Here is a 26,721-nt window from a genome sequence, read left to right on the forward strand (position 1 = left end):
AAAGGTTCATGATGGTTTTTCACCACCACTTTAAATGTTTAATGGGCATGTTCCCTAAAGACATGAAATATATAACTGTTTTTGTGTTACTGTGTTACCTGTGACCTAGATGTTCAGAATCATAACATTTTTGACCAATCGAGAAAGGAAAACAGGTCATTTCAAAGGTTTATTATTATTATTAACGTATTCTTGTCTCTGTATTCTTGTCTCCCTCATGTGATAGTATCAGAAAAAAGACAGCAACTTGCACTGCTAAAATTTACTCTAAGGTACAGAGATTCAGACCATCCATCATCTTTAACAGCTTATCACGTTGAGGGTGATAAGAATAGGCTGCAGCCCGCAGCCTATTCCAGCTGTCATAGGGTGAGAGGCAGCATACACCCTGGACAGGTCACCAGGCTTTTCCCCTCTACCACTGTGCTGCTCAGCTTTTCACCCAAATGCTCCTAATTATTAACAATGACAAAATCCCCAGATACATTTGAAAAATGTTACAGAAAAGTCCACAAACGGATTCTTACAACGGATAGATCTGTTTTATTTCTGTTTATCCCAGTAAAAACCTAACATACTTAAGTGTTTGTACCCTGACCTCCAACCTCTCCAGACTTAGGGAGAGTAGAAAGACAGATATCAATATCAAGTTTTTATGAAATATTCCAAAAACAGAGAACTGGAGCCATTCAGTCAAGTCTGTGTAAATTAAGTTTTAAGTCAGACACTACACAAAAATTCTCAAAAAATAGCAATACTAAAAATGTAAAAATGTGACAGCGTCTGAGTTCTGCGAGATATGTTAGACATCAGAAATACGTCAAATTGCAGTGGAGCTGATCATGACTAAAACAATACTGGCAGGTAATTCAAGTAGAAAAAATAAAGACATAGAAGAGGGTCTTCTGCTGATTAAAACATCTAGTTAGGGTGATTTAGGGAATTCCATACAGCATTTATATATATTTGAGCTGATTTAAATTTTTTCTGAATGGCAAGTTTCCATCAATTGGTCAGGCAGTGGAAGCAGAACGAGATCACATGACCCTGAAACTGGGAATCAAAAGACAGCTCCATTGTACTGAGACCAGCTGTTTTTAATCTCTAAGCAGCCCTGCTGAGTTGCACCATGTGCCTGGAGCATGAGCAAAGTCCGCGTTACTAGCACATTCATCAGAGCTGTCCAGATAATCCAAAAAGTTGTCATTCCACATCCCACGGCCTATATTTTTCAACAGACAGGTATATTTTGTCTAGCATTAATACCTGCACTGGGGTCCATTTAAACTTAAGTCTTCAAGGTTTTCTCTCAATAGGATGTTACTGGAGGATAAACCCATCAGTGTTCCTCGTTGGCTTCCCCCTTCTTCATCTGTTCCCCAAAGACTTTCTAGTGGTTATCATCGTATCTCTGAACTGCTTCCTCCAGCTTGGCAGTGATCTTCTGGAAGAAGCCAATCTGCTGACGGAGGTGGTGTTGCATCTGTGAGCGGAAGTCCCGTACACGTGTGTGGTGGAAGTGTTGGATCTCTGCGAGTGTGGCACAGGAAATGATGTTGCAGCGGTCATGAAGCTCACCTTCCTGCTTGGGACAGTCTTTCACCTTGGTTAGTGCACCTGGCAGAAGACAAGGAGGGAGAGAGAGAAGACTGAGACTGAGACAGAGTGCACAGATTCAAAATTGGACTGCACCATATGATTTCTTTGCAGATTGAAAGTTTAGGTCAAAATGAAAACCTTACATCTGTGAATGGAAAAAAATACTTCGAGTAGGTCAAAAGGATGAAATATAAATGTGCTTTGTCCTGCCTAGAAGCTACATCATTTTTTTAATGTATACAAAGAAATTGTTTGGTAAAGTTTATTAAAACCACAAATGATTTGAAATCAAAGTGCTGCAGTCGTTACATATTTATCTTACATGAACAGGAACATGTTCACTTTTTCTGAAAAACCTCAATCACAGATTGCATTCAGTAATAGGGGGCAGAGGTTTGGCCACAAGAAAAAAAAAACAGCTATTTGGAAGGAAATAAAGAGGAAATGAAAAGAGCAAAAGAGCAAAAGACAAAGTTTTAAGTTAGTATCCATTTTAAACCAAATAATAATTGCCCTATGGGCAAAACAATGAGAGAAGAGACAGTTTTTCTCCTCCACCCAAATTCTCTAAGTTAACCACTAGTCTGATCACCACATGTCTTTCATACTAGTGAAATAAGATGATTATTGCTTAGTTTTTCCAGGTTTCCTTGAAGTTACCATATAACCCAATCGTGACTCTGAATGTCTTATAGTGTAAATTTCATGGGGGAAGTAGAACAGTTTGAACAGACAAAACCAATGAAAAACAGATGAGGATGAACTCTGAGTAATACCCTAACATGGCAGTTTGTGGAGGAAATGATGAGCTTGCTGGAAGCCTGGTACAGGTCCTCTTCATGGCCCTGTTGAACTTGTCTTTCTTACACACATGGAAAACACATACCATTGCTTCACCAATGCATTAATGAGCTGAAATTAACCTGGACTTTTCTCTCCTCACAGCCAAGGTGATTACGTGGCTGTAATCTGAACTCTTGTACTGTTTCCACTGCTGGTGGGAAATTTGTAAAGCTATGCAACTATCTGAACTCCCTCACCCCCCCCCCCCCCCCCCCCCCTCTTCTTCCTTGTCCTTCCTTCTCATCAAGCACCAGGAGGAAGGAGGAAGAATTGGAGAAGAAAGGAGGAGGAGGGGAAACTAATCCTGAGACTGCTCAGTTTTGCATTCCTGCAGACCCAGAGCAACACAGGACAAGAGGCCCAGGAATCTCTCCTTATTTAAATCAGATGTAGCCTTTGGACCTCACAGAAAGAACTCGCACTGTGAGACGATACTGTACAGGGACATTTAAGTCAATAAAGCTGTCTGCCTTTAGTGGCCAGCATCACAACCTCTATCTACACACTGCAACATCAGCATGGTTTTGTAATTAGGTTGTTATTGGAGAAACTGTCCAGCACTAAGGAAGATAGATGGGTATTTGTGGAATGTGAAACTACTGAGAGAAGGGTGAAGGTTGACATGTTTGGAAATGTTAAAACCCTGCAGCTTTCTTTGGTATGCTGACTCCAGAATTTAATGCAATAGTTTCAAAGGTTTATCAGGTTAGAAAATGAGGGGAAAGTATTTACTCTTTTTTAAAAATATAGATGCACTAATGCATACGTTTCTCCTGAGTTTTCTACCAATTGAGATCCTTCACCCAATCAGCTCTTATAGAAACCATCACCACTTCTATCCTCTTCAACTACAAGGGTTAACTACACTGTAGAGTAGCTCGCTTGTTGTTCAACTACATTCATACTTGCATAGCGTTTCAAGTAGTTAAAATACATTTTAACGTATTAGGTATCATTCTTTTTTGTGTTAATTAGTCCTGAGTATTGATTATGGGTTTTTATTACCAAATGTCCAAAGAAGCTTGCTATGTAAGAAGTTGCCTGACTAACTGACTAACCCTGCTTTAGTCAGCAATTTCACCTGGGCTCTATTTTCTTGGCATCCTTGTATTATTTTGTTATAATTTCGTACCACACGTACATTGTCAGTAATCTGAAATATCTTTTCTAAGTAGCTTAAACTGAAATAGTTTTCTCACTTGGGCAGCTATTCTGTATTTAAATTTCTTACAATGTCAAGTACAGCAATTGCGTCCTAAAAGCTATGCCTTCAAAGAAGCTTCCCCAGCAGTGTTCCTATCTCAGCAGCAATGGCTTACTCAAGAGTCTGTGCTTTGATCCCACAGCTTGGACTGATTATATGATCTGCTGGGTACATTTCATGAAATATGAGTCATTGATTCCTTTTGTATGATTCAAAAACTAGCATCCTAACATTTGCACCTACTAAGTCAAACTATAGTTAGGATATGTTTGGTTGTAGTTGGTAAGTCTTTATGTGTGTCTACAGTAGTATGTCTTTTATGGTTAAGTGCGCATGACGTGAACTTTTCGTTACATTTCAATGGAATTTAAAAGAGTTCAGCCAACAGATAATTGAGTGACAGCTGATGTTTTTGGGGTTTTCTTTTTTTATGTAAACCGTGCTGGTTCCCAAGAACTTTGTCTGAGATCCGATGAAAGCAGAACTGATGTGTCATATCCCTAAACAAAGCTATGAATCGGCTTCAGATGTCTGGGGTTGTAAAGGTTAAAATAAGGAAATGTTTTAGATTGTGATCAGTCGACTCGGTAAAGGTTTGTGTAAGGTTTGCATCATGTTTCATTTAGAAACAGTAACTATCCTATTTCTTAACCTAATTTGTGGAAGTTGTCTCATACATACAAAAACAACACATGTTACAAATCATGAAGTTATGCTCCACATACACATATTAATATTGATTTTAAACAGCATGTAAAGTAAGAACCCAATTTGCATTTAAATAATAGCAGCAGCATTTTCCAGTAAGAGAAAACTAGGAGGAATGCATGTTGTTAAAGGCTTGTGCTCTCTGGGGAACAGAACATAAAACACGTCTTATTTATCAATCACAAAGGTAAAGTCCTGTCAGTCACATAGACTATTGAGATTCAGGCTGTTTCCATAGCTCTGAGCTGTGATTGTATCTGGAGAACGGAGCTCAGCTGACTATAGAAACAGTGCCTCTAGGTTTGGCAAAGGTCAGTACTTTGCATGCCAGGAGCAACTCCCTCCTCCCAACATGCAGGAAACTAACAAGCTAACTCCTCTGCAAGTCCTTTGTACAAGGCTTTGTGAGCGTGTGTTTTCAAATGAGAAAGTACAGGCTCTCACAGTTCCCAGAGTGTCACAATGGAACGACCATGGGTCTCAGTTTTCAACCCAAACCCAGATTGACATTGCAAGTCAGTAAATGAAAACAGATGTTGCCATTGCTTAGGAAATAGTCAGAATCTGGGTCTTTGTATATTGTCTTTCTTTTTACTTGAATGATTAATAGAAAGGGAGGATCCAGGCTGGATAGCTTTTAGAAATATCATTAATTATTTTTTAATGCAAATTAAAATAAATAAATTCATGAAACTCTTGTTCCAGAGAGATTGCGGTCTGCCGCATGGAAACTGAGCACAAGAGGGCTGGACTCAAACCCATCATGTCTGGAGCCCTCCACACTGCAGAGGCCTCCATGGGCAACAGTCCTGTGTGCTTGAAGCTAACCTGATGACCTTTGACTATACTAGATTATGCATCTGCTAACACAAGTACATTTTTTGCACTTTTATCAGTCTGTAACTCCTTTTGCATACTTTTGTTGTTGCGTCTTCCACCACCCCCTTCCCTCTTCGGCTCCCAGGTTTGAGCATGCAAGTGTGTTAAAAAGTTCAGGCTCTGAACTTTTACTCACAGTCCTCTAAATGCACTTTACTTACAGTAGGGATATTTTTTTCTGTTGTTCATGTACATTTATGCTACCTTGCCAACACACACACACACAAACACACACACACACTTTCCCACCTTTCTGTACATGGATGATGTCAGGAAAATTGGACAGGTGTCCTCTGTAGAGGTCTAACAGGTCTGAAATGGGATCCAGGTCCTGGCGTGGCTGTTCAGCAAAATACTCTCCTATTGCCTCATAGGCTTCACCAGTGTAGGTTATGGCCTGGTTCAGGCCCACTGAATAGGTCTGCTGGTCCCACTCAAAAGCCTGCGCCAGCAGTTTAAAGGACTGTCCAACTTTCTGATACTCCTTCTTGAACCCTGTGATCTGTTTGCGGGCAAACTCGTTGATGGTGGTGTTCATTACCACAATGTTCTCATCCATTCTCTTGGTGAAGACTTTGAAACCTTCAATCTTGTTCTCAACTTCCTGGAGGTCCAGTGGAACTGCAGGCGTGCTGATAGAGGAAAGTATTTAGTCATTTTACATCTTGTGGCTTTATTGTGAAATTTGTGATTTTTATTTTTTTATTCAGACATTACATCATCTTTATGACACAAACACATGAGAGCAAATTCTGGCTCTGCTCTGCTTATCTATCCCTTACTATCAGACACTCCCTATAATGAAAGCTTTCAGTTACAGCAAACAGAAACAATATAACTGTGTCTTGCTGAAAAGCAAAAATCTATTAGTACTGCTTTTACACAGTTTTCAAGTGGTTGGGCAAATTAACTGGAACAGCTAATAAAATACTATATAACCCCACAAACTTGAACTTTTACTATTCTGATAAAGTTGACTTTTATGTGGAGCTTTAATAATAGTGCAGATTTGTTACATTGTAAATTGTGCATCGCTGGTTTTCACAAGTTGCAAAGAAGTGCTTCTTTCCCACAACCCGCCATCTCTTAAAAATGGCATGCTTACATTTTAACAATACATTAGAAGTGTGTAACCGTCATAACAACAGTAGTAGTTTAGCAAATTAACAATGGACAACGTCAAATACTGATAACCTGAACTGCACTGTAGGAACATTACATTCAGGTCTATTACCTATTGTAAATGGGACGGATATTGACCTCTATGTCTTTTTACAATAGGTACTGTAATAAAATTGTAAATGGTAATGGTACATGGTAAATGGAAAATAATACATGCGCAGCACTTGTGTACTGATAAATGTACTGATTACTTGTGCACTGCAAGTCCTTGCCATTAAACCTGCTTTGTTAAATCAGTTAAATGTTCCTTAAACTCCCCTGAAGCTCCTGGAAGTAATAAGTGCTGTTTCGTTTCACCTCCTACCCTCATACAGAGATATCAGTGATCCGATCATTAGGTTATAAAGCAACCCATAGCCATCTGCAACACATGCATGTTGCATTAGGGAAAGCATGCAGAAAAATGGCTGTATGAATCTGTTTAATTTTGTTTATTTGAACATCAAACAAGACAATGATTTTTCAGTAAGCACTTTGAAAGCATGTTGTAAACCATCAATTCAAACCTATACCCTCTGCAACACATAACTCAGCCTCCTACCTGATTGTCAGGAAGAAATTAGCCCCAACCAGCTCGTCCCTCTCTGCCTTCCTCTTTCCTTGTTTCCAGGCTTTCTCATCTGCACCACATGATAGGAAATGCTGAAAAACATCACAGCGTGCTAGCACAGGGTGGCTGGTCATGTGATTCATCCACCAGATCAGACCCTTCCTGCGCTTGGAGATGAAGTCCTCCTCGAAGCGTCCTGTTGCCTGCTTTTCTGGCAGGTGGGGCACGGAGATGACAGGGAAACGCTCCACGAGGCGAGCGTAGAGCCAGTCAAAGTGTTTATACCTGCAGGGATGAGGTAGAGAGGACAAGCAGTGGATGATAAATGAGGATAGGGTTGGGTAAATAGGAATTAAGGAAATTACGAGGTGTGTTTGATGGCAGAAAAAAAGGAATGAAAGCAGTGTTGGTTCAAAATCAGGAAAAGTATTGACAGGAAATCTAAGGAATCTAACGAAAGGAAGATTCCTGAGTACTCAAGAGGGTGAAAGGCCATAGTTGGCTATGTTTTTGTCATGTTGTAGGAACAATTGTGGCCACAGGAAGAACCACAGAAACATTTATTATAAGTGTATGGGACCAGAGGGGATGTGGTGATGAAAAAAGCCCCAAGAGGAGGAAGAAGAGGAGGAAATAAAGGAAGGGAAGGAGGAGAGGCTGTACCTGCGATTGACTTGAACATTGGTGTGTGTTGGGGTCAGGCCATAGGACATGTAGCTCTTCATGCCTTTGAATTTTGTCTGCTTGGTAGGGTCATCGATGGTGCATGTGAATGGGTATGGATTCTCTTGCCACTCAGGCCCGTGTTTCCCCATCACCACACAGATTCGGTCCCCATCTTTCACAAATGCTGAGGCCTCCCCTAGCAAGAAGGCCTCCCCTCCAGACTTAACAAAAGTGGAGAACCTGTTGAGGTTCCTCCCCACCGTGGCCGAGCTTTTGGCCTGCTGCTGATGCTGCTGAGCAGTCCCACGCCGCGCAGGCAAGGACGTGGTCACCGGGTACAGAGCGGGCATGCCACTGTTACCCTGAGGCACATCGGCCGCCGTGGAGCTGTCATCCCAGTCGTCGTCCCAGTCATCATCACTACCCTGACTGGTGTTGAAGCTGCCTCCACCACTGCCACCACTACTGGCTCCAAGTGCTCTCTGAGACTGGGTGGGTGACAGGGCTTTGGCTTTGGATGGAGAGAAGCCGTTGTTGCTGGTGCTGGTGGCAATGTGGTCTCTGATGATCTCCACATAGGAGGCAGGGAAGAGGCCAGCCTCTCCCCTGCTGTTCTCCCCTTCCAACCAGCCCTCCAACTGCTCCTCACTGAACAGAGTCACCAGCTCATTTTCTGCTATGGAGATCTCCCCGGGGTTTTCAGAATGGAAATCGTACAACACTCTAGCCTTCAACGCCATAATGTTTAAATGAATAATATTTACGCCTTTTTCTGCTTCTGTGTCTGATTTTGTCTTGCCTCAACAACTACTTGCTTTTCTTCCTGGATTATAATCTCTGGGAAATGAGATTTAGATCACGCAGCGGCGGCAGCAAAATGTTGGTTCTACTTTTCCCCCTTCTTTGGAATTAGATTATATCCAAGCTCCATAATGCATAAAAGAACGAAAAGGGAGAAACACACGGGCTTGTATCGGACACCCACCTCCTCTCTCCGCTCCGCTCACCCGGTTCAAATATCATTTGTTTCCATCCAGAACTTCATCCAAGAACATACAGAGGAAACGTGTGTTACATCCGACTTTTTTCTCAAGGGAAGACAAAGTTAAAATCTGATGTTGGCGAACCTGCGACGGCCCAGGGAAGTTCTTTTTTCCTCTCTTGTCCCCGGGATGCTTGTAAGTTAAGGCAGCAGTCTTAACCCTCACCCGAACACGTAGTAGACTGGCTGACTAACGGAGGGTGGAGTCAAATGCAAGATCAGTCGAGTCACCAACTTCATAAATGTAAAAAGCTTTTAAAGCCCCACATTCTGAGTTGAAGTTCATCATGTAAATGTTCCATCCTATTAGGTCATCGCCGCGTCATCGAAACGTCATCGTCGGACTCGCTTAGGTGGATAACTGTAGGAGGGTTGCGTTTGAGCTTCTGCTGTTCTCAGTTTCTCTGTTCTTTAAAAAAAAGTTCAGGGATGTTCAGGGGCTCATGTACAAGAGGATGTGACATCATGTTTAGTTTGGAAAACATTTGTTTAACCTAAGCATTTTTGTTTTAGGAAAAGAAAACGGACTATGTGACTTTTATGTAATCTTGCATTCTTGGTGTATAGCACTCTGTCCTCACTCTGGGCTGTGAGTAATAAGTAGGCTACAGTTTGGTTTTGAGAATCCTGCCTCTGTCACAAATGCGCCCTGTAAAATAGCAGATGAATGAAGTAGAATGACTCTTAGGCATGAATAAGCAACTTAAACACATCTCCATGGCTCTATATAATGTTTGTGACAATGACCCAGCTTTTAAATATGTGTCTCTTTTGTCCAATTTGAGATTTGTAATTAAAAAAATCACATGTAGTCAAAGTGCATATTCTCAGGTTTTATTAAAGGGTGCTTTTTATATACGTTGTGGTTTAACGGTGTATAACTTACAGCAGAGTTTATTTATAGTCTGCCCATAATGTTTAGGACACAACGACCGTATGTAAATGAAATTGCTTCTGTTTAGTAATTTGTTACATATCGTTTGTATGTAATGACTGAGTCTGTGATTTATAGACATCACTGTTGCTGAGTATCCTCTGTGTTGATGTTTGGAAATGCCTGCACTTTGACTTCGTGTGACTTATTGAAATGAACTGTGGAGTACAGAGGCACATTGATTAAAAAAAAAATTGGAGGGCACTGTACATAAGGCCATCTGCAGCTTTCATTTTAATGTTGTCATTCAAATACATTTGTAAGACCATATTGTTCATAATCAAAAAACTTTTGATAGCATTTCTCCAAACAGGCAACTAGATGCCAGTGTTACATCACCAAACCAAAGGAGAAAGTTTCTCCTTGCCAGCTGCTGGCAGGAAAGTGACCTACAATTGTAGATTCTAGTGACTGGTAAGGGCAAATGTAATTATTTCTAAAATACTGGACATATGATATAATATTGATATTATTTGATCAGATCATTATTTTGCTAGAGAACAAGAGCAAAAAATGTGGAAAGTGAGTAGCAAATGAAACTTACCTGAGCTCATATCTAAAGTGTTTTAAATTTTAAGTAAGTAAATGTGACACTCGTTAATGGGCTGAACCGGCTTTGATCTGTCTTGATAAATTAAGGTTTGCATGAACACACACATAATAAAAGTGTCTGATTGTCCTTGAAATCTGCTACCTCATTTGCAGTCTGGAACATCTTACCCATGGTTCCTAAGGTACCAAACAGACAGCAGAACCTGATCTCCATGGCAGCAGTATCCCTTTGGCAGTGTCTATCTACTAAGGTACAGAAGATGTGAGATGTTTTTAAGATGTTTTTTTTTTTTTTGGAGGGGGGGCCATTAAAAAAATCAGAAACATAAGTCGTCCAATCCGAATGTCTAAACTCATGGTTTTTTATTCATTCATTCATTTTTCTGGTGTTTCGATTTTTTAATTGCTTTTGTGATTTCGTGTTGCACTTTTACAAAGTAAAGGGACTTGCAAGAGACATGTCAATGCAGCAAATACTCAAAAAAAAAAAAACTGAATGGTGGAGCTTCAGCTCAACAAATCCCATAATGCAACTCAGTAGCATCGTCCAATCCCCTGCCTGGTAAATTCCAACATCAGTGAAATTCCACAAATTCTGCCAACGGAGGGTTTTGACAATAGTGGTAAGGTGACTAAGTATGCTCTGGCAATGACAGACACAATTGATGTTTCCTGTTAGGCAGCACATGCACACACTTTCTGTCAAAAAGCTTCGGTGGGTGTAGCTCACCATCCATGGACCACAGGGTCATTGATTCGACTTCGGGTTCCTCCTATATGCCAAAGTGTCCTTGGGCAACTGAAGCCCAATTGGCATGGCAGTTGCAATTATGGATGTGTCCTAGAATGTATGTGAATGAATGAATGAGAAGCAACATTGTAAAGTGATATGAATAAAAGTGCTATATATAGCAGACCCTTTACCAAGCTAATCCCACCCTGCTGGCACCCCAAGCAGCACAAAACACCCGCTCGGAAGCATTTGCAAAATTGCAAAATAAATGACTTCACACAGTAGTAATAAGAAAAAAAAACAGACAAAGAGAAAGTAACAGTAGGAAAAACTATATATTCTATTTACTGTTTATTGATAGCAACAATACCAGTAAAGTAAGCGGAATAAATCATTGCACTAATCAGCAGATAAAATCCAGTACTGCCAATATCAAAATGAATTTCAAGTGAAATTCCAATCGAGTTAAGGCAAAAACAGGGTTTACAATAGTACAACACTCATATTGCTAATAGATGTATAGTTATTATAAAATGTTGCATTCATACCCTGTTTGCCTTTCTCCAGCCCTGTGCCTTTTCTCTCCACTGAAAAGATGGTGAGTGTCATAGATGCTACATTTCCATCTTCCAGAAGTTTCAGTGTAAGTGACTTTTGGTTGAGATGGACCGCAACATCATCTCCCATATAAAAACCATAGCTGAATTAATTCTGGCCACTCCAGAGGCGTTTCATGTACTTGCACCTACGATGAAAACATGGAGATGCTGGCACATTATGCCCACTGCTGCAGACAGGCGATGGATGATATCAAGGCCTAGATTGAAATGTTAAAGGTGAAAGTGCTATTTTGTACATCTGACAAAACAGAGATATTGTGCTTACTGCTGTGCCCCGTGAGACCAGAAAATATATAGCAGTGTTGCACTTTTATTGTTACTCTGTTTTTGTACTTCTTAACTTATCGTGTGGTTGTGTTGCACTCTGGCCAAACGTCTGCTTCTGTGAATGTAGAAATATGTATCACTGCTTCCTGTCCAATTGGTTTCTTTCGGAGTATTTGTGAAAAATCCATAACAAATGCGCAGGGACTCTGGAAAGAATTATGTCTTGTTCTCGAATTCTTCCACATCCATTATTTTCTACTGCAATCCCAATCAGGCAGAATATGTTATACTGCATTTGTTTACTATACAGTGGCATTATGAATGCATGTGTGGTAGCAATTGAAAGCACTTTATAATTAAGTGGCTCGGCCTATGATGTTCCCGTACTGTAAATAACCCAGTTCAATAAGGTTTAGTCAATAGTTGAATGTCATCGGTTAACTACCATACATAAAATATGTATGGGAATACATCTTCTTTACCTTCTCTACTTAAAGAAATCAACATTCCATCCCTCAAGTGGATGGTTAAAAACATGCTAATATGTAGAATACAAGTAAAATAAATCATTCCATATGCATTTTCTTCATACCTGCACCTGTCAGCCTTTTCAGAACCGAGGTCTGTTCACATTTAGGCTGAATATGGAAAGCCTAAACATGGAGGTCAACAGACAAGACATGAAGATCACAAGTGAGAAAATAAATAAATAAATAAAAATCATATAACCTCTTAAATGCTTCAGCGCCTTGTTTTGTATTTGCAAAAACAATGTAGCAGGTTTTAACAATTGAAAGCAACAACTTTATTATTCAAATAATACAATTCAATTACAAATATAAAAAAAACTGATGGGCATTTAATGGAAAACCACGTGACTAACGAACATTAATAAGTAACATAGGAGGACAGCATTTACAATGTTGCTGTAGATTTTTTTCAGTTATCTTAAATCTATTCAGACAGTTTGGAAAGCTTTCCTAAAATCAGCAGCCAGCTTGATAGTTTGGGAAATGTAAAACTGATGAATTTCCTTTCCCCTGAGATTGTTTACAACATAAACAACTGTCCATTAGTCGCAGGCTTAAAAGAGAAAATGGATCTGACGTGCACACATGTTGTTTCAGGCAGCATAAAGGGCAATCAGCAGTAAAAGGTCAGGACTCAGGCTCTAAGCGTGGAACGACAGGGAGGATAAGGTTCCCAAATGAGGAGTCCTGAGTGATGAAGAAGCCTGATGAGTGTGCATGTGCATGCTGAAAGAGGAAGACACAGTAAGTACGTGTTACTGTGACTGAATCAAGACGTTGTACTGACCACTTTCACGTTTCATTTATACAGATTGAAAAAAACAAGATATAACATTTTAATTAGTGAGCTTTATTTAATGCAATGTCTATTTTTTTTAAAAGCTCCCTTAGATGTAGACATGTAAGAAAAGGTGTACTTGTGTTTTTGTGGGTCTCACCTGCAGAGCAGCTTTTTGCTGAGCAGCAATGTGCTGCTGTTCTGCGTTATCCCTGAACTCCTTCAGACTCGGTCTGGAAAGGGAGATGCTACAGTGAGAGGAAGGAGAGGATGAGGTAGAGTGACATGAGGATGTAGTATGCAATGCTAAAATACTGCATCAATTTACACCCATTAAAAAGGATTTCAGAAGGGGTGTGAATAACATAAAACTACTTTTACCTTTCATCGCTATATACTGTCCCTACCTGGCTCCAGGAGTGTTCAAGGAATGATTCTGCATCAACCGCCTCCTCTCCTTCTCCAGTTCGGCCAAAATTGCAACCCGTGTTTTGTTTGGAAAGGCTGAATTGAAAAGTAAGATGAAGAAAATGATTGAGAAAGAAAGAAAGGGCAGATCATTAAGTCTAATCTAACATTATGTTGCATACTCATCTAATAACAAGCAACATTTTTCAGTAGATTCAATATTTTGCAGGGCAAAATGTGCTGGAGTACAATTACACAGTGTGCTGGAGTACATCATAGACAACCATCTGTGCTTAAACACCTGTAAGATAAAGGAAACAGTGATAGACGTCTGAAGAAGGACGCTACCTCAAACACTGGTGAACATCCAGGGCTTGGACATTAAGATAGTGGACAGGTTTAGGTAACCTGGGTGAACACTTCAACCATAAACTGGACTAGTCTAACCGGACACCAATGCCCTGTACAAGAAGGGCCAAAGTCGGAGGAGACGACAGGCGATGTCCTTTGGAGAGCGCAGGCCTCTGCTAAGGACATTCTATGACTACAATGTTGTCTGCTGGTGTGCAGTCTGCACTGATAGGGACAGGGAGAGACTGAACAAGCTGGTAAGGAGGGCTAGGTCTGTCCTGGGCTGCTCTCTGGATGAGGTGGAGCAGGTAGTACACTTTCTGTGTACCTTGGATACATTCTATATTCCACTTTTAATTTTTTGTAAATACTTGAAAAACTGCTTTTTTTGCACTGTACACCATATTTGTGAGCCGCTTACCAAGTGAATTTACTTCTTATTGTATTTACTGAAATTTACTCATAGAAAAACACAACAATGCCTTTGCTGAATGTGGTGAATAACACCACAATGCACCTGAAATTATGCTTTGTCAGTAAATTACATTATAGTAAAGCCAAAAAATTTGAAAGACAAATGAAACAAAAGTTTACAATACAACCTAAAGCACAGGCTTAACACAGGAGTGTGTGGATGGTTGATTTTTGCTAATCTTAAACAATCACCAATAAGAAGACAGGCTGTAACTTTTCTGTAGGTCATTTTTATTAAGGGACCACATACGATATTTTTCAGTAGATAAAGCATTTGTAGTTCGATCCAGGTTGAGCTATAAAGACAAACAACAATGCCTGTATTTCAAATGCTAGGGAAAACTGAACAATTACCTTGTCCTGGGGGATTAGCAGCCATGTCGACTGAGATAGTAAAAAAGCTGGCGAAGATTTTAAAGCACAGACCTTATTATGTTAATGGTTTTGTTTGACTTTTATGTGCTTGTTTCTTTCGATGCGGCAAATCGTTCTTCTTGTGGACAAAAAGATTCTTCTTATAATCACCTACTAAAAATAATAGATAGAATACACGGTATATAATCTCATATGTTACTGTATCATCAGCTAAAAGCATAAATTAATGAATAAACGCTTGATCAATTGCAAACACTGAGTCGCATTTTGCCTCCACTGACCGTGTGCCGGTTTTAACGTGGTGCTTCCTTAAATCTTAGGTAGCACTTAAAAGACAGAGTCTCACTCTTCTCATATTTTCAGTAACCACAAACCCTGAACGAATTAAAAGACTAGAATTAAATTAAATTAAATGCTCAATGCCAAACTTTACATAACTTTAAATGTCACACAGAGACTCGCTTATTTTGGAGTCCGGAAAATTTGCTCACACACGAGAGTTAGGGCACTCGTTCCCACAGCCTTTACGGGTTTTACTCAAAACACCTTGCAACAAATACCTTGGAAAGTTGTTTATTAGAGGATACAACTAGTATCAACACAATCTGTACTTTAACTCTAACTACTCTAACAAATCAAAAGCTTAATTTCTGCTTAAATTTATATCCTGCAGTACTATTTTGTTTTACTTTACTGCTTCTTTACAGGTCATCTTCTTAACCGACGAGCTATGCACTTTCGTTGTTGTCACGTGACAAATGTGTTTACATCCGGGTTCTCATAGTTTAACGTCCGGAGGTGCGCAGTGGGAGTCAGCTGATAGTTGTGACCAACCAGGGGGTGTTAACGGCTCGACTGAGGAGACTAGGGACCTGAAAGGAGGAAAAAAAGCCTCCTCCTGTCTCCACGAGCTGTATCAGCCGCGGAGAAACGGACAGCCGTTACCTCTGATACCCGGCCACGTTTCCCCGCTTCTCTTATGATGAGTGTCGGCGCTGCGAGAGGCCTTGCAACCTCGGGGCAGAAGCCCATCGCGGAGATCCTTCACCCGCTTTCGGCCGCCGAAGAGCCACTCTCCCCTGGGCCAGATGTCCTCGTCAACGTCGGAGTGGAAAAGGTAGGGTCTGATGGGGCCGTTCCGACGCGGCTGTGGTGGTGTCCAAATAAGCAAAGATGGACAGACGAGCGGTAACTAAACTCTGTTCATTAACCAGTTTCACTCTTGCATCAGTGTCTTTTAAGTGAACAGCAAACTAATGGGACATTTATGGTATAAACGAAATATGAACATCAATAAAACATTTTCTCTCATGTTTTTACTTTTGGTTGCAGTAAAATGACTATGAAAGTTTAGGGTTCACCCTGAAACGTTTGGTTCATAATCACTGAGCGAAAGATACATGTCCAAAGCTGCACCCTAGCTAGCTAAGCAGGCTATACCCCACCAAGGACTTTATTGTTTTATTAGAGTAATAATAAGGAAAAAACAACAACAACACAAACAAACACAGAGAAACAGAAACGAAAAATTAACTTGCTAATGTACACGTGCCTAAATTGGATTGAGTGTTTACACTGAATTCAGTTTTTGTTGGATTTGGTTAGAAACGTCTGACTTCTGTTTTTCCTCATCCCATGTCAAACAAAAGTGACTTGACATCATTATCAGCACAGGGTCGCTGTGATGATATGGACGAGCCAGGCAAACAAAGCACAGAGCTTTTTATTCCCCACACAGCTGTTTTACTGAGGAGCAAAACCTTAGCAACCACTTGGGTCCTTCAGTTAATTATTGCCAACAGGTGATGGTTTAATCCTCCATTATCCGTCCAACAAGGTTACTTAACGAGGTGAGAGCATGGAGTGTACTATTTTAATTTGAATTTGTTTTCTTTTTTCAGAATTAAAAAAACTGCTGTCAGTCAAATTAGTCTGTACATTTCTGTCATTTGAGGTAAAAAGCAAGATCGTGCATCTGGCAGCAGGTGATTCGTTTTTAGTTATTTGTGACATTAATTTTTGAACAAAATGTCAATCTGTACCTGCTAGGATAGAGAAAATTCATAACATTTTAAAAGCTGCTGTGTACAAAAAATAAACAGTTACTGTTTAGTTTTGTTCTGTCTACAAAATAAAAACAAAAATTACTTACAATTTGCAGGACAATAACAAATCTAGTACCCAAAGTCAAATCCTATCATAGACCCAAGGCTAAGGGTAGCTACATTCTTGGTTTCATATCCTGAGAAAACAAACAGAAGTTTGTGTATATACAGAATAGCCAAGAATAAGCAGACAATTACTTTTTTGTTAGTGTCACACCACAGTATCAGTAGAACAGATAAGTTATACAGCGTCGTGTTAGTGTATAACGATTAACTGTATCATTAGAATGCTTAGCTTTGTATTGTATTGAAAACCTGATCTACTTCTCGTACTGTCTGTGTGAGTGCGGTTGTGTTGCAGTGGCCTGGTTGTTCACAGTGATTCATGGTGATGTAGTGATGCAAGGCAATGCAATTATCTGAACTGTGATTACCAGTGCAGGTTAGCACCACTGTGTTAAAAAGAAAAAAAAAGAGCACTCATGTAAGCAATGCTTCACTATTTTTCTCTCTCTCTCTGTCTCTCTCGCTCTCTCTCTCTCTCTCTCTCTCTCTCTGACAGAGAGTTGATGGAGTGAAATGGGAGACACTTGTGTGTGTGAAAGGAAAAGTGATTAAGGTTGAACATTAGCTACTTTGCCTTCCCACATGCACTTCAACCTGTTTCAAATAGAAAATAGTTCCCCTGTCACGAGACAAGATGTGGCCTGACTCGTGTTTTGCCTTAATTCCTTGTTCAGTGTTTACATTTTGGTTATTGTTTACATTGAATATTCTGTTTCTTGCAGCACTTTGAAATCTTTAGAGCTTCTTGAGCTTAATGTTCTTAATGTGCAGTAATACATTAATTCAACCTAAAATGATTACAATTTTACAATTGCTTTTTGGTTTTATGATCTACTTGTTGCTATAAAAACAGTAAAAAACTTCAAGTGCTAAAAAGTCTGAGATATTTACACATTTGTAGCTGTGAGATGATGTTGTCTTTAAATATCCCATAAACACCTGTGCATCAGATAGACCGATCAAAATGTTTGTGAACGTGCTGATACTGGAATTACATGGAAATTCGTTGTATTGATTAATGCACCAAGGACATTTCTTTGACCAAAGAATAAGAAGTGGATGCGATGAAGGGCACTTTCAGTGAAAAACTTTATTATTAAAAGTTTAATTAGCCATTGTTGTCCTAAAGGCAGTATATTTGTTTGTAGTGAGATTGTTGAAATTTTTCTCCTCTCATCCATCATTCAATTAGAAAGACAAGAGCAGTGTCAGATGATGCAGGATGTGTATGCAGCAGTAGTTTCAACAACAGACCCATTGACGGCAAGAAACAACTACTTCAGCATCAGTCTATAAGCTCTTTGTTTGCAGATTTCCCTGTTGCACAATTCAGTGCTGATGTTACCATGGTGTCATATTTGTCCATGCAGGAAGCTGGGTTGACCAACGGTACGCCAGTGGAGACGTCGAGTCCTGCTTCTGCGTCCTCGCTGTTCAACAGGCTGCAACTGGATGACGACCTTGAAGTGGACACACGGGACCCCTTCGCTTCCATGGAAACCCGTGACCTTTTTGTCACAGTTGACGACCCAAAAAAGCACGTCTCCACCATGGAGACCTACATCACCTACAGAGTCTCCACCAAGGTCTGCTATTGCCAGGTGTCATGGTGACATCCAGTTTTCTTTAGGATTATAGTGCTTGTTTCCGGTTTGTTTCGTGTTTTAACCCATGTTTCATCCAGTCACAATTGCACACTGTTACTGTATGTTATTTTCAAACCATATAATTACTCCACTCCACTTGTTGAAAAAGGCAGTAGTAGATCATCATGAACATTTAGTCCTTTTATTATTTGGAATATTTCATCGCATTTGATTATTAAAGATGTATTCACTCACTTATGTTTACTAGGGGAATCATGTGTTTCATCCTTTAAATGTGGCTGCTGTTTGACAGAGGAGGAGAGCTACCACTCTGCCTGACAGCACTTAACTTGTTCTGACTTTAGGCAAAGAATCATAGCTTTGAGACCTTTTCATCATGTGATGAAAGAAACCGATTCAGTGGTCAACACTGCTAGGAGCCATTGGGTGGCGTCATGACAACAGTTGCCATGTGCTCCATGGTGCTTCAGCTCAGAGGCCTTAGGCAAATATCACAACCCAATACGACCACAAGTGTTAACTGGGAGCATCTTTTGACATCAGATTGTTAGAATGACTGGGTGCCCTGTCAGCTGTATCTCAGTAAGCATGTGCAGTAGTTCTGTATGAACTAATATATGAACAGAAACATGGACCCCCCCCCCCCTTCCCTTTTGTATAATTTTGTATTGTGTACTCTTGCGTACTATGTACCTTACATACATTAGCGACACAGTCTGTAATCATAAATAAAATTTAATTGAATAATGCATCCTAACTAGGTTTTTAGGTGTCTTCACTTGACACATATTACAGACCCCCAGTGATACATTTGGATGGGATTAGCAGTTGGAATGAGGCTTGCGGTTTAAACACTATATATTGAAGGTAACAAAACAAACTTTGTGTTTTTCTACTCAGACAACACGGATAGAGTTTGACCTCCCAGAGTACTGCGTGCGACGGCGCTACCAGGACTTTGACTGGCTAAGGATCAAGTTGGAGGACAGCCAGCCAACCCACCTCATCCCCGTAGGTCAAATGAGCCACAGCCCATTCTTCTGTCCTGCTTTCCAAAGAGAAATGCTTCATTTACAAACTCTGCTCTCCAATCTCACACTGTCCCCAGCCACTCCCAGAGAAGTTTGTGATGAAGGGTGTGGTTGATCGTTTTTCAGAAGAGTTTGTAGAGACGAGGATGAAAGCTCTGGACAAGTTCCTAAAGCGTGTTGCAGATCATCCTGTCCTCTCCTTCAACCCACATCTAAATGCTTTCCTGTCTGCCAAGGTGAGCCAGCACAATAGTGCGAAGTTCACTTTTTTCGTCTTCTGCAGCTCTTGGTTTATTTAGGAGGCTTGGTTGCTCAGTGGTAGAGCATTGGGTTGGGATGCAAAAGGCCGTGGGTTCGAATCCCACCCCGCCAATCCAAAAGTTCCACCTTGGTGCTGGTCCCAAGCCTGGATACAAATGGGAGGGTTGTGACAGGAAGGGGCTCTCACTCTGAAGATTATTAACCGTGATAGCTCCTTTATTCAGAAACACAAGGTTCTTTTCCTATCACATGCTTGTATGCACTTTTATTTATTTTGGCACCGTCTAATATTGCATTTTTTATGCTTTATCCGAATGATTATTCTCAGCTGTAAAATAACGGTGTCTCTGCTTCTTTACGTTTTGTGGGTCAGACATGGAGTCCGCCATCAACTCACAGATTTATACGACACAAAGTGGCATAAAGTGAGGTTGTCACAGCTGTAATATAATAATAATTTGATGTTATTAAACATGGATCACAAAACCAATTTTTTTATTTTTGTCCTTTCATGCTTATCCCGTGAGTTCAGGGTCGCCACAGCGGATCATTGTCTGCATGTTGATTTGGCCCAGTTTTTACACTGGATGCCCTTCCTGACACAACCATCCCCAATTTCTGTCTGCTTGGACCTGCACTGCACAGCTGGGAATGGAAATGGGCTGTTAGCGGATCACAAAACTAATAACAATTAATATATATAATTAATATTAAAACAATTAATTTTGTGTCACAGTTTTACTGATGTAATAACAGCTTGTCAACTCATAAAATAAAGTTTTGGACTGAGTTGATACTTGGGGAGTTGGATCATGTGTCCTTTGGTCTCTGTGCATCTGCAGGACCTGAACAAGCGACAGGGTCTGGCCCTGCTGACCAAAGTGGGCGAGTCAGTGAAACAGGTGGCGGGGGGATACAAGCTGCGGGCACGGCCAGCTGAGTTCTGCGCCATGGGAGAATACCTGGACACCTTTAGCCAGAAACTGGGGACCACTGACCGCATTGCTCAGAGGATCCTTCGAGAGCAGTCAGGTATCAGTCTTTATGTACTTAAACTAATATTTATTGGAAATCAAAAGAGAATGTGATGCATATCATCTTGGTAGAAATGAGCTGTAACAGTTTTCATTGGCTAGAGAACTGACTACTTCTTCATTGTTCACTTCTTTTAAAACACGCATTTTTGGTGCAAGGAAGTACCATTTAGAAATGGCTGTGTGCTGCTTGCAACACTATCTCAAGTAGAATAGTTTTTCTGTTACCCTGCATCCCCTTTTAGTACACTGGCAAATATTGGTAGCTACAGTATTTGTATGTACTGTATTATCCTTGTTTTATATTATGAAGTAGTATAGTATATCATGAAGTAGTTTAGTCTTCCACTTATGTAAGTGTATGAAATCTACTGAGATATCTACTGTTTGTTTGGAGGGAAAAAAAACATACTTTGGGGCCTTAAGGGTTCGTGGTTGATAACTGCCAGCCTAAACCATGCATGACAAGTGCTTTTGCAAATACCTGTCATCTACCATGTGAAATTCTTGTTGTCAGCATCTGTTCAGGTTTTAGCTGTGTTGTGGTCCGTGGCCTGAAAATCTGTAGCATAAACAAAAAGTCCTTGTTTCTATATTGGAGTAGATACGATGGAAACGCATGGGAAATGTAGATAATGAACGCAGAGAGTGTGTAAAAACACAATTACACTATTGATTCAGGAGCTTGACGTTTCTCCATTAGCCTTTCTCATATGAAATTTACAAATCTAAAAGTTTTGTATTAAGGATACTGGGCAAACCCCATCTCTTTGAAGAAAGAAAGCTTTGTGTTATCGTTTCACAGTCCAGGAATGGCTTCTGTTTCAGTCCACAGATCATTAGGAAAATAAGAAAGCTCCGACTTAGCTTTCAAACCCTTTTTTCTTATTTTTTCGCTTTCTCAATCCCACTAGAATACCTCACAGAGCTGCGTGAGTACGGCACAGTGTACTCTAGCTGGGCAGCGACAGAGGATGAGCTTCGGCGCCCCTTGGAGGGAGTAGCCGGCAGCGTGACGACGTGCTGTGGGGCTCTGGAAGAGCTGAGTGAGAACATGAGCCAGGACTTTTTGCCTGTACTCAGAGAGTATGTGCTGTACATTGAGTCAATGAAGGTGAGCAGTACTTATATATGTATTTGTTTTCATAATTTACAATGATTAAAAGTTAAGTGTTGTACAAAGCTTCACAGTCAACACATTTTTACCTGGTTTTAAATGTAAATGGAAGAGGAAAAACACGAGTTTATCTGTTTAACATAGAGTGCAAACATATGTCCACACTCATCCTGTTTAAATATTTCTAATAATTACTGCTAGATGTTTGTAAAAAAATTTTTTGTAGAAGAAAGCACTGAACACAAGGTATAACTATAATTTACTGTATACTTCCAAACACACAAAACAGACATACTTGTTTTAGCTGGGTAACCTCTGACCCTAAACAGAGGAAGTGGCATCTGAGATTCTGCATGTCCTGTTATCCCCAAGCTGCTGATTCAGCACATCTCTCGCTGTTACTAATTGTTGTTCCCCATCTGATGTTCCCCTCAGTAGTATTTCCAGTAAGAGGTCAAAATAAAATGGTTGATTTTCTCTCTATATATTTTTATTTTTAAGAATGTTTTGAGAAAGCGAGATCAGAGTCAGGCAGAGTACGAAGGGCGACTAGAAGCAGCCATATTACGCAAACAGGAGGACAGAACGCCCGTAAGTATTTTGCTTCCTCTGTAGCTCTTTTTTACAAGAGGAAGTTTTGAAAATTGCTGCTTTGGCTGTTCATATTCATATTTCTTTCTCTATCGCTGTAACTATAAAAGCAAATGAAGAGTGACTTTGAACCTTTTTATATATAGGAAATGTAACCAGACAATATTAATTTATCATAATATTATATTAATAATAATAATTTATCAATTTGTTTTCAGAGTGCACCTTATGTCCACTTTACAATAAAGTCTTACATCTTCTCTGATTCAACCCTTCCCTTCGAAAACCCTGCACCACCCAGATCCCTGTGGTGCAGTGTCATCTCCCCTCAAGGAACCTGTAACTCTAGTTTTCTCTGTTTTCCTCCAGATGCCAGTGGAAGTAGAGAAATGTCAGGACAAAGTAGAGTGTTTCAATGCTGACCTGAAGGCGGACTGGGAGCGTTGGCAGAGCAACAAGAGACAAGACTTCAAACAGCTTCTCACCGGCATGGCTGACAAAAACATCAACTACTATGAAAAGGTATGCTGGCTGCTGTACATTCCACCTAAAAACTCCTGCAAACACTGCAGAAGCACGGATCTCTTTGATCACTGGGGGCTGCTGTGGCTTAGGAAGTAGATCTTGTTTTCTACCCACTACAGGGTCAGTTGTTTCAGTCCCAAGCGCCTCAAGTGAACATGTAAATTTCCGTGTGTGTGTGTTTATCCTTCACCTGTAAATCATCGTGGAATGACTAAATGTAAAATACGCAAAGATGTTTAGAGTCCTCAGACACTGCAACAATAATTAGGAGAGGAAATGTTAGTTTGCATGTTATTCTTTGCCTTTCTATCAGTTTTTGGTGATACTTGTAATAATTCTCTCTTTCAAGTTCAGGATTTAAACAAGTTGGGTAACTACCAAAGTTAGGTTCTTAACATTTCTGCCAGTAATTAGTATCAATCTTAACAAGTGTACAACAAAACAGATGTACATAGAGTATTAACGTGAAACTTACAAATTAGTATCACCCTCCATCTCTTCACTATCCTTATTCCTTTGTACTCCCTTCGTGCTGGCTTTCATCATCTCTCTCCTTCCTTTGCAGTGTCAGACAGCGTGGGAGTCTCTCATAACTCTCCTCCAGGACAAACAGACTGAGGACAAAACAAGTGAGACGAACCGAACTGTTTGACTTTGCCCCTATTCTCCTGCAAGGTGAACACACAGGCGGGGAAGTCGCCTCTCAGATCTGACCTGCTAAGGAGGTAGCAAACTGTCCATTCAAGGACATCATGGAAAGAGGAGTGATATAGTATGTACAGGACGTTTTTGGCATTTTTATGGACCTTTTCTACTTCATATTTTCAATTAACAGCTGGTTGCCCGTGCTACTTGTGTTTATTGAACCGCGTTATCAAAAAGAGATGCGGTTTTGTTCAGTTTTTCATTTTCACATCGAGCTAAATTTGAAGGTTAAATCTTTTGAAGGCAGATACTGATATTTTGGGCTACTAACTAATTTCATTTTTATTCAAAGTTTTTCAAAGCTTGAAAACGCTTAAAATCTGTTGTGGGGTCAGAAGTTTGCAACATGTCCTCTGTCGCCCAGAAAACTAAAGAAAACCGCAGTCTATGGGCTCTACAAAGGTAAATTTTAAAATAACTTTGCAATTTTTGTCCCACACCCTCACAGATAAATAGAGGTGAAGCTGCATTGAACAATGACCACTCAGGTGTACGTGTCAGGGTTGAATCTCAACCATGATTTGGGTAAACATTTTTGTGCAGTGGCACCACCTTGTGGCCAAACTTTTCATTTTTTTTTAGAAATAAAACAAATGTATTTAATTAAAATATTTCGGGTTATCTCGTACGTTCAGGGTCGCCACAGTGGATCATTAGTCCGCATGTTGATTTAGCACAGTTTTTACGCCAGATGCCTCTTCTGATGCAACTTTCCCCAATTTCTACCGGTTTGGGACCGGCACTGCACAGCTGGGGATGAGGATGGGCTGTTGGTGGTTCAGTGTCTTGCCCAAGGACACTTTGACATGTGGTTGGGAAGAGCGGGGCACAAACCTCCAAACCTATGCTCAATAGGCAGCCACTGTACCAACTGCCCCTCTGCCGCCCCCGTGGTTGTCTAAATAGCGGGCCATCTCTGATTTCTCTTAATATCACATTTATTTTTTACCACTAGCGACTTGAGCACTATTAAAAGCAAAAATTCAGGTTCAGGGCAGCTTAACCATTGAAAAGGGTACAGAGGGAACAGAAGACAAAGGCTCTACTGGAACACACTGTAATTTATTCTCTTTAAATAAACACAAATTCTGACAACTTTGCAGGAGTCAAATGTTACTTGTTATATTCTGAATGATACACCCTTTACTTTAAGCGAAAACCTGTTCTTTTTCATATGAAACTAAAGAGCTCAGTATAGTGGGGAATGTTTGTGGTGTGGTGAAAGCCATTGATTCAGCAAATTTGATTAAGGTTTGAGTAACACACCAGTACAAATGACCCACAGCTTTTTTGCGTCACACTTTTTTGTTCTCTTTTTTTCTTTTCTCATGGCCTTGTCTCAAAGAAGAAAATTATTATATTCTGTGGGATATTCTGTATCCTGTATGTGTCATATACCTGTGTGTAATCTTTGTTTAACCCAGTGTCTAATGCCTGACTCACAAAAATAATTTAACCTATAGGTTAATACTTTAACCTGCAGGTTGGCAGTCATAGTGATGTTAATGCCAAGAGGAAGTTTATGTTGTGCAAAAATGTCTTAATCATCTCAAGAAATGCGTTTTTAAATGACAAAATGCATTTTTAAATGACACGGGACAATGATTCAACCATTTTCCAACCAACCAAGTGGTTGCAGCTTGATCAATGACGACCAATGTGAACTCATGTCACATCTTCCCAGAACCACACTGTAGCCCCATGAGCAGGGTAAATGTACCTTTTAAATGTAAGTGTTATTTCTGTTTGTTAAAAACATTTGTTTAGCCACATTATATTTACTGAAGGGATTGTGAAGAAAGTGCTGATGGGGGGAAAACAAATTGTAGAAAAAAGTGGAAAAATATCAGACTTTTTGAAACTTCACTGAGCCATAAGTGTAGCCAAATGTGACAGCAATGAGATGATATGACCATATCTGCTTGCAAGCTGGCTTTAGTACTTTTTTTTTTTTTTTTTTAATCTGTCCTCTGTTCAAAGCATGAAGTAGCAAGTCAAGCTGGATGGAGTAAGAAGAGCACTTGTGTGCAGTGTCAAGTGTTGAGACAGTACTACAGATGCAATATGCTACAAAGCGAAATTACTGTGGGCCTGTTTCTAAAAGCATTATGAGAGGCCAGAGTCAGACGTGTTCAGAAATTATCCACAGTTCCACTATAATCTAGGGTTTAGCTAATGTTTTGCATTTTTAACGTTTTCTGTTTATTTGAATTTGTATATCACTGTATTAACTTATATTAAAATTAATATAAACCTGAATTACAGTCAAAGAAATTTAAAGTGGTTAATTTAGACCTCACAGATTAATTCTGTATTAGTTAGCAATAATTTAGCAATAGCAGGAATTCAGTTAAGTTAATGTATTAAAATGCAGCAAAACTAAAGGTACCCCCATAGAGGTTTTGACCACTAGTAGCGCTTTTTGTGAGAGGATCCCCTATTTGTTTGTATGTTGAGTTCCTATTGCACCATAATGCATGTTTGAATCAGGTTGTATCAGACTGTAAAGTTTTACATTTAAAATTTACCATTTAATATTGTCACACTGCGCTCAGGAACACACAGACATTTCCACCAAAAGAAAATGTTCACTGTAACTGAGGTACATTTTAACGTATGGCCCCGATGAAAGGAATGCATAGAAAATGTAGCGTATATTATGAAAGTTAAAAAAGAAAATGTTTATTATGACACAAAATCAAGTTTGATTACTTATTTCACGTCGTTCTGTTATGTTTACCAAATCAAATTGTTACTTTGTATCTGCTGTGTGTTTTAAAGCTGAGCATATGTGGATCTCTGCCATCATGGCACTGATTTTAAAAAAAAAAAACAAACACATACAAAGAGGAATCTACACATTTATAGATAATCCTGCCACCTGGTGTACATGAAGCAAATGTATTGACCTGGTAAACTGACCCGAGTGTGCACAGATTCTGAGTGATATATCTTTTTTGGTCTGATGACAAAGCACTGTACAG

At 39.9% G+C, this 26,721-nt stretch overlaps 3 protein-coding genes across 7 annotated transcripts; 1 reads left to right on the forward strand and 2 right to left on the reverse strand.

Moving 5' to 3' along the window:
• Positions 1-639: 639 nt before the first annotated feature.
• LOC137103995 (sorting nexin-18-like) lies at positions 640-9,092 on the reverse strand. Its single transcript, XM_067484782.1, has 4 exons — positions 7,629-9,092; positions 6,957-7,250; positions 5,483-5,865; positions 640-1,617 (listed from the first exon to the last, which is right to left on the reverse strand). Exons 1-4 carry the CDS (start codon positions 8,369-8,371, stop codon positions 1,391-1,393), a joined length of 1,647 nt encoding a protein of 548 aa, XP_067340883.1. The 5' UTR covers positions 8,372-9,092; the 3' UTR covers positions 640-1,390.
• A 3,728-nt stretch (positions 9,093-12,820) lies between these two features.
• Positions 12,821-15,016, reverse strand: LOC137103738 (SOSS complex subunit C-like). 2 transcript variants are annotated; one of them, XM_067484358.1, is made up of 4 exons: positions 14,675-15,016; positions 13,495-13,591; positions 13,248-13,320; positions 12,821-13,035 (listed from the first exon to the last, which is right to left on the reverse strand). In XM_067484358.1, the coding sequence occupies exons 1-4, from the start codon at positions 14,697-14,699 to the stop codon at positions 12,937-12,939; spliced, it is 294 nt and encodes a 97-aa protein (XP_067340459.1). In that variant the 5' UTR covers positions 14,700-15,016; the 3' UTR covers positions 12,821-12,936. The 2 variants fall into 2 exon arrangements, with proteins under 2 accessions (XP_067340459.1, XP_067340458.1); XM_067484357.1 differs by having other exon boundaries at positions 13,248-13,335; positions 14,675-15,012.
• Positions 15,017-15,503: 487 nt separating this feature from the next.
• Positions 15,504-26,574, forward strand: snx30 (sorting nexin family member 30). 4 transcript variants are annotated; one of them, XM_067484353.1, is made up of 10 exons: positions 15,672-15,883; positions 18,059-18,129; positions 18,237-18,452; positions 19,374-19,484; positions 19,582-19,740; positions 20,608-20,797; positions 21,714-21,913; positions 22,418-22,507; positions 22,877-23,029; positions 23,598-26,574. In XM_067484353.1, the coding sequence occupies exons 1-10, from the start codon at positions 15,823-15,825 to the stop codon at positions 23,682-23,684; spliced, it is 1,338 nt and encodes a 445-aa protein (XP_067340454.1). In that variant the 5' UTR covers positions 15,672-15,822; the 3' UTR covers positions 23,685-26,574. The 4 variants fall into 4 exon arrangements, with proteins under 4 accessions (XP_067340453.1, XP_067340454.1, XP_067340456.1 ...); XM_067484354.1 differs by having other exon boundaries at positions 15,680-15,812; XM_067484352.1 differs by lacking the exon at positions 18,059-18,129 and having other exon boundaries at positions 15,504-15,812.
• Positions 26,575-26,721: the final 147 nt, after the last annotated feature.

This window comes from Channa argus, chromosome 18, assembly GCF_033026475.1.
Source record: "Channa argus isolate prfri chromosome 18, Channa argus male v1.0, whole genome shotgun sequence".
NCBI lineage: Eukaryota > Metazoa > Chordata > Actinopteri > Anabantiformes > Channidae > Channa > Channa argus.

Excerpts from the sequence above, each read along its gene's own strand:
- snx30 (XM_067484352.1), top strand. The coding sequence starts at position 15,675 with ATGATGAGTGTCGGCGCTGCGAGAGGCCTTGCAACCTCGGGGCAGAAG. Across the intron at positions 22,508-22,876 it reads AACAGGAGGACAGAACGCCC|ATGCCAGTGGAAGTAGAGAA; the intron begins GTAAGTATTTTG and ends GTTTTCCTCCAG. Across the intron at positions 23,030-23,597 it reads ACATCAACTACTATGAAAAG|TGTCAGACAGCGTGGGAGTC; the intron begins GTATGCTGGCTG and ends CTTCCTTTGCAG.
- LOC137103738 (XM_067484357.1), bottom strand. The coding sequence starts at position 14,699 with ATGGCTGCTAATCCCCCAGGACAAG. Across the intron at positions 13,592-14,674 it reads TGCTAATCCCCCAGGACAAG|CCTTTCCAAACAAAACACGG; the intron begins GTAATTGTTCAG and ends TTTTCAATTCAG. Across the intron at positions 13,336-13,494 it reads TTGAACACTCCTGGAGCCAG|CATCTCCCTTTCCAGACCGA; the intron begins GTAGGGACAGTA and ends CTCTCACTGTAG.
- LOC137103995 (XM_067484782.1), bottom strand. The coding sequence starts at position 8,371 with ATGGCGTTGAAGGCTAGAGTGTTGTACGATTTCCATTCTGAAAACCCC. Across the intron at positions 7,251-7,628 it reads AATGTTCAAGTCAATCGCAG|GTATAAACACTTTGACTGGC; the intron begins GTACAGCCTCTC and ends TCATCCCTGCAG. Across the intron at positions 5,866-6,956 it reads AATTTCTTCCTGACAATCAG|CACGCCTGCAGTTCCACTGG; the intron begins GTAGGAGGCTGA and ends TTCCTCTATCAG.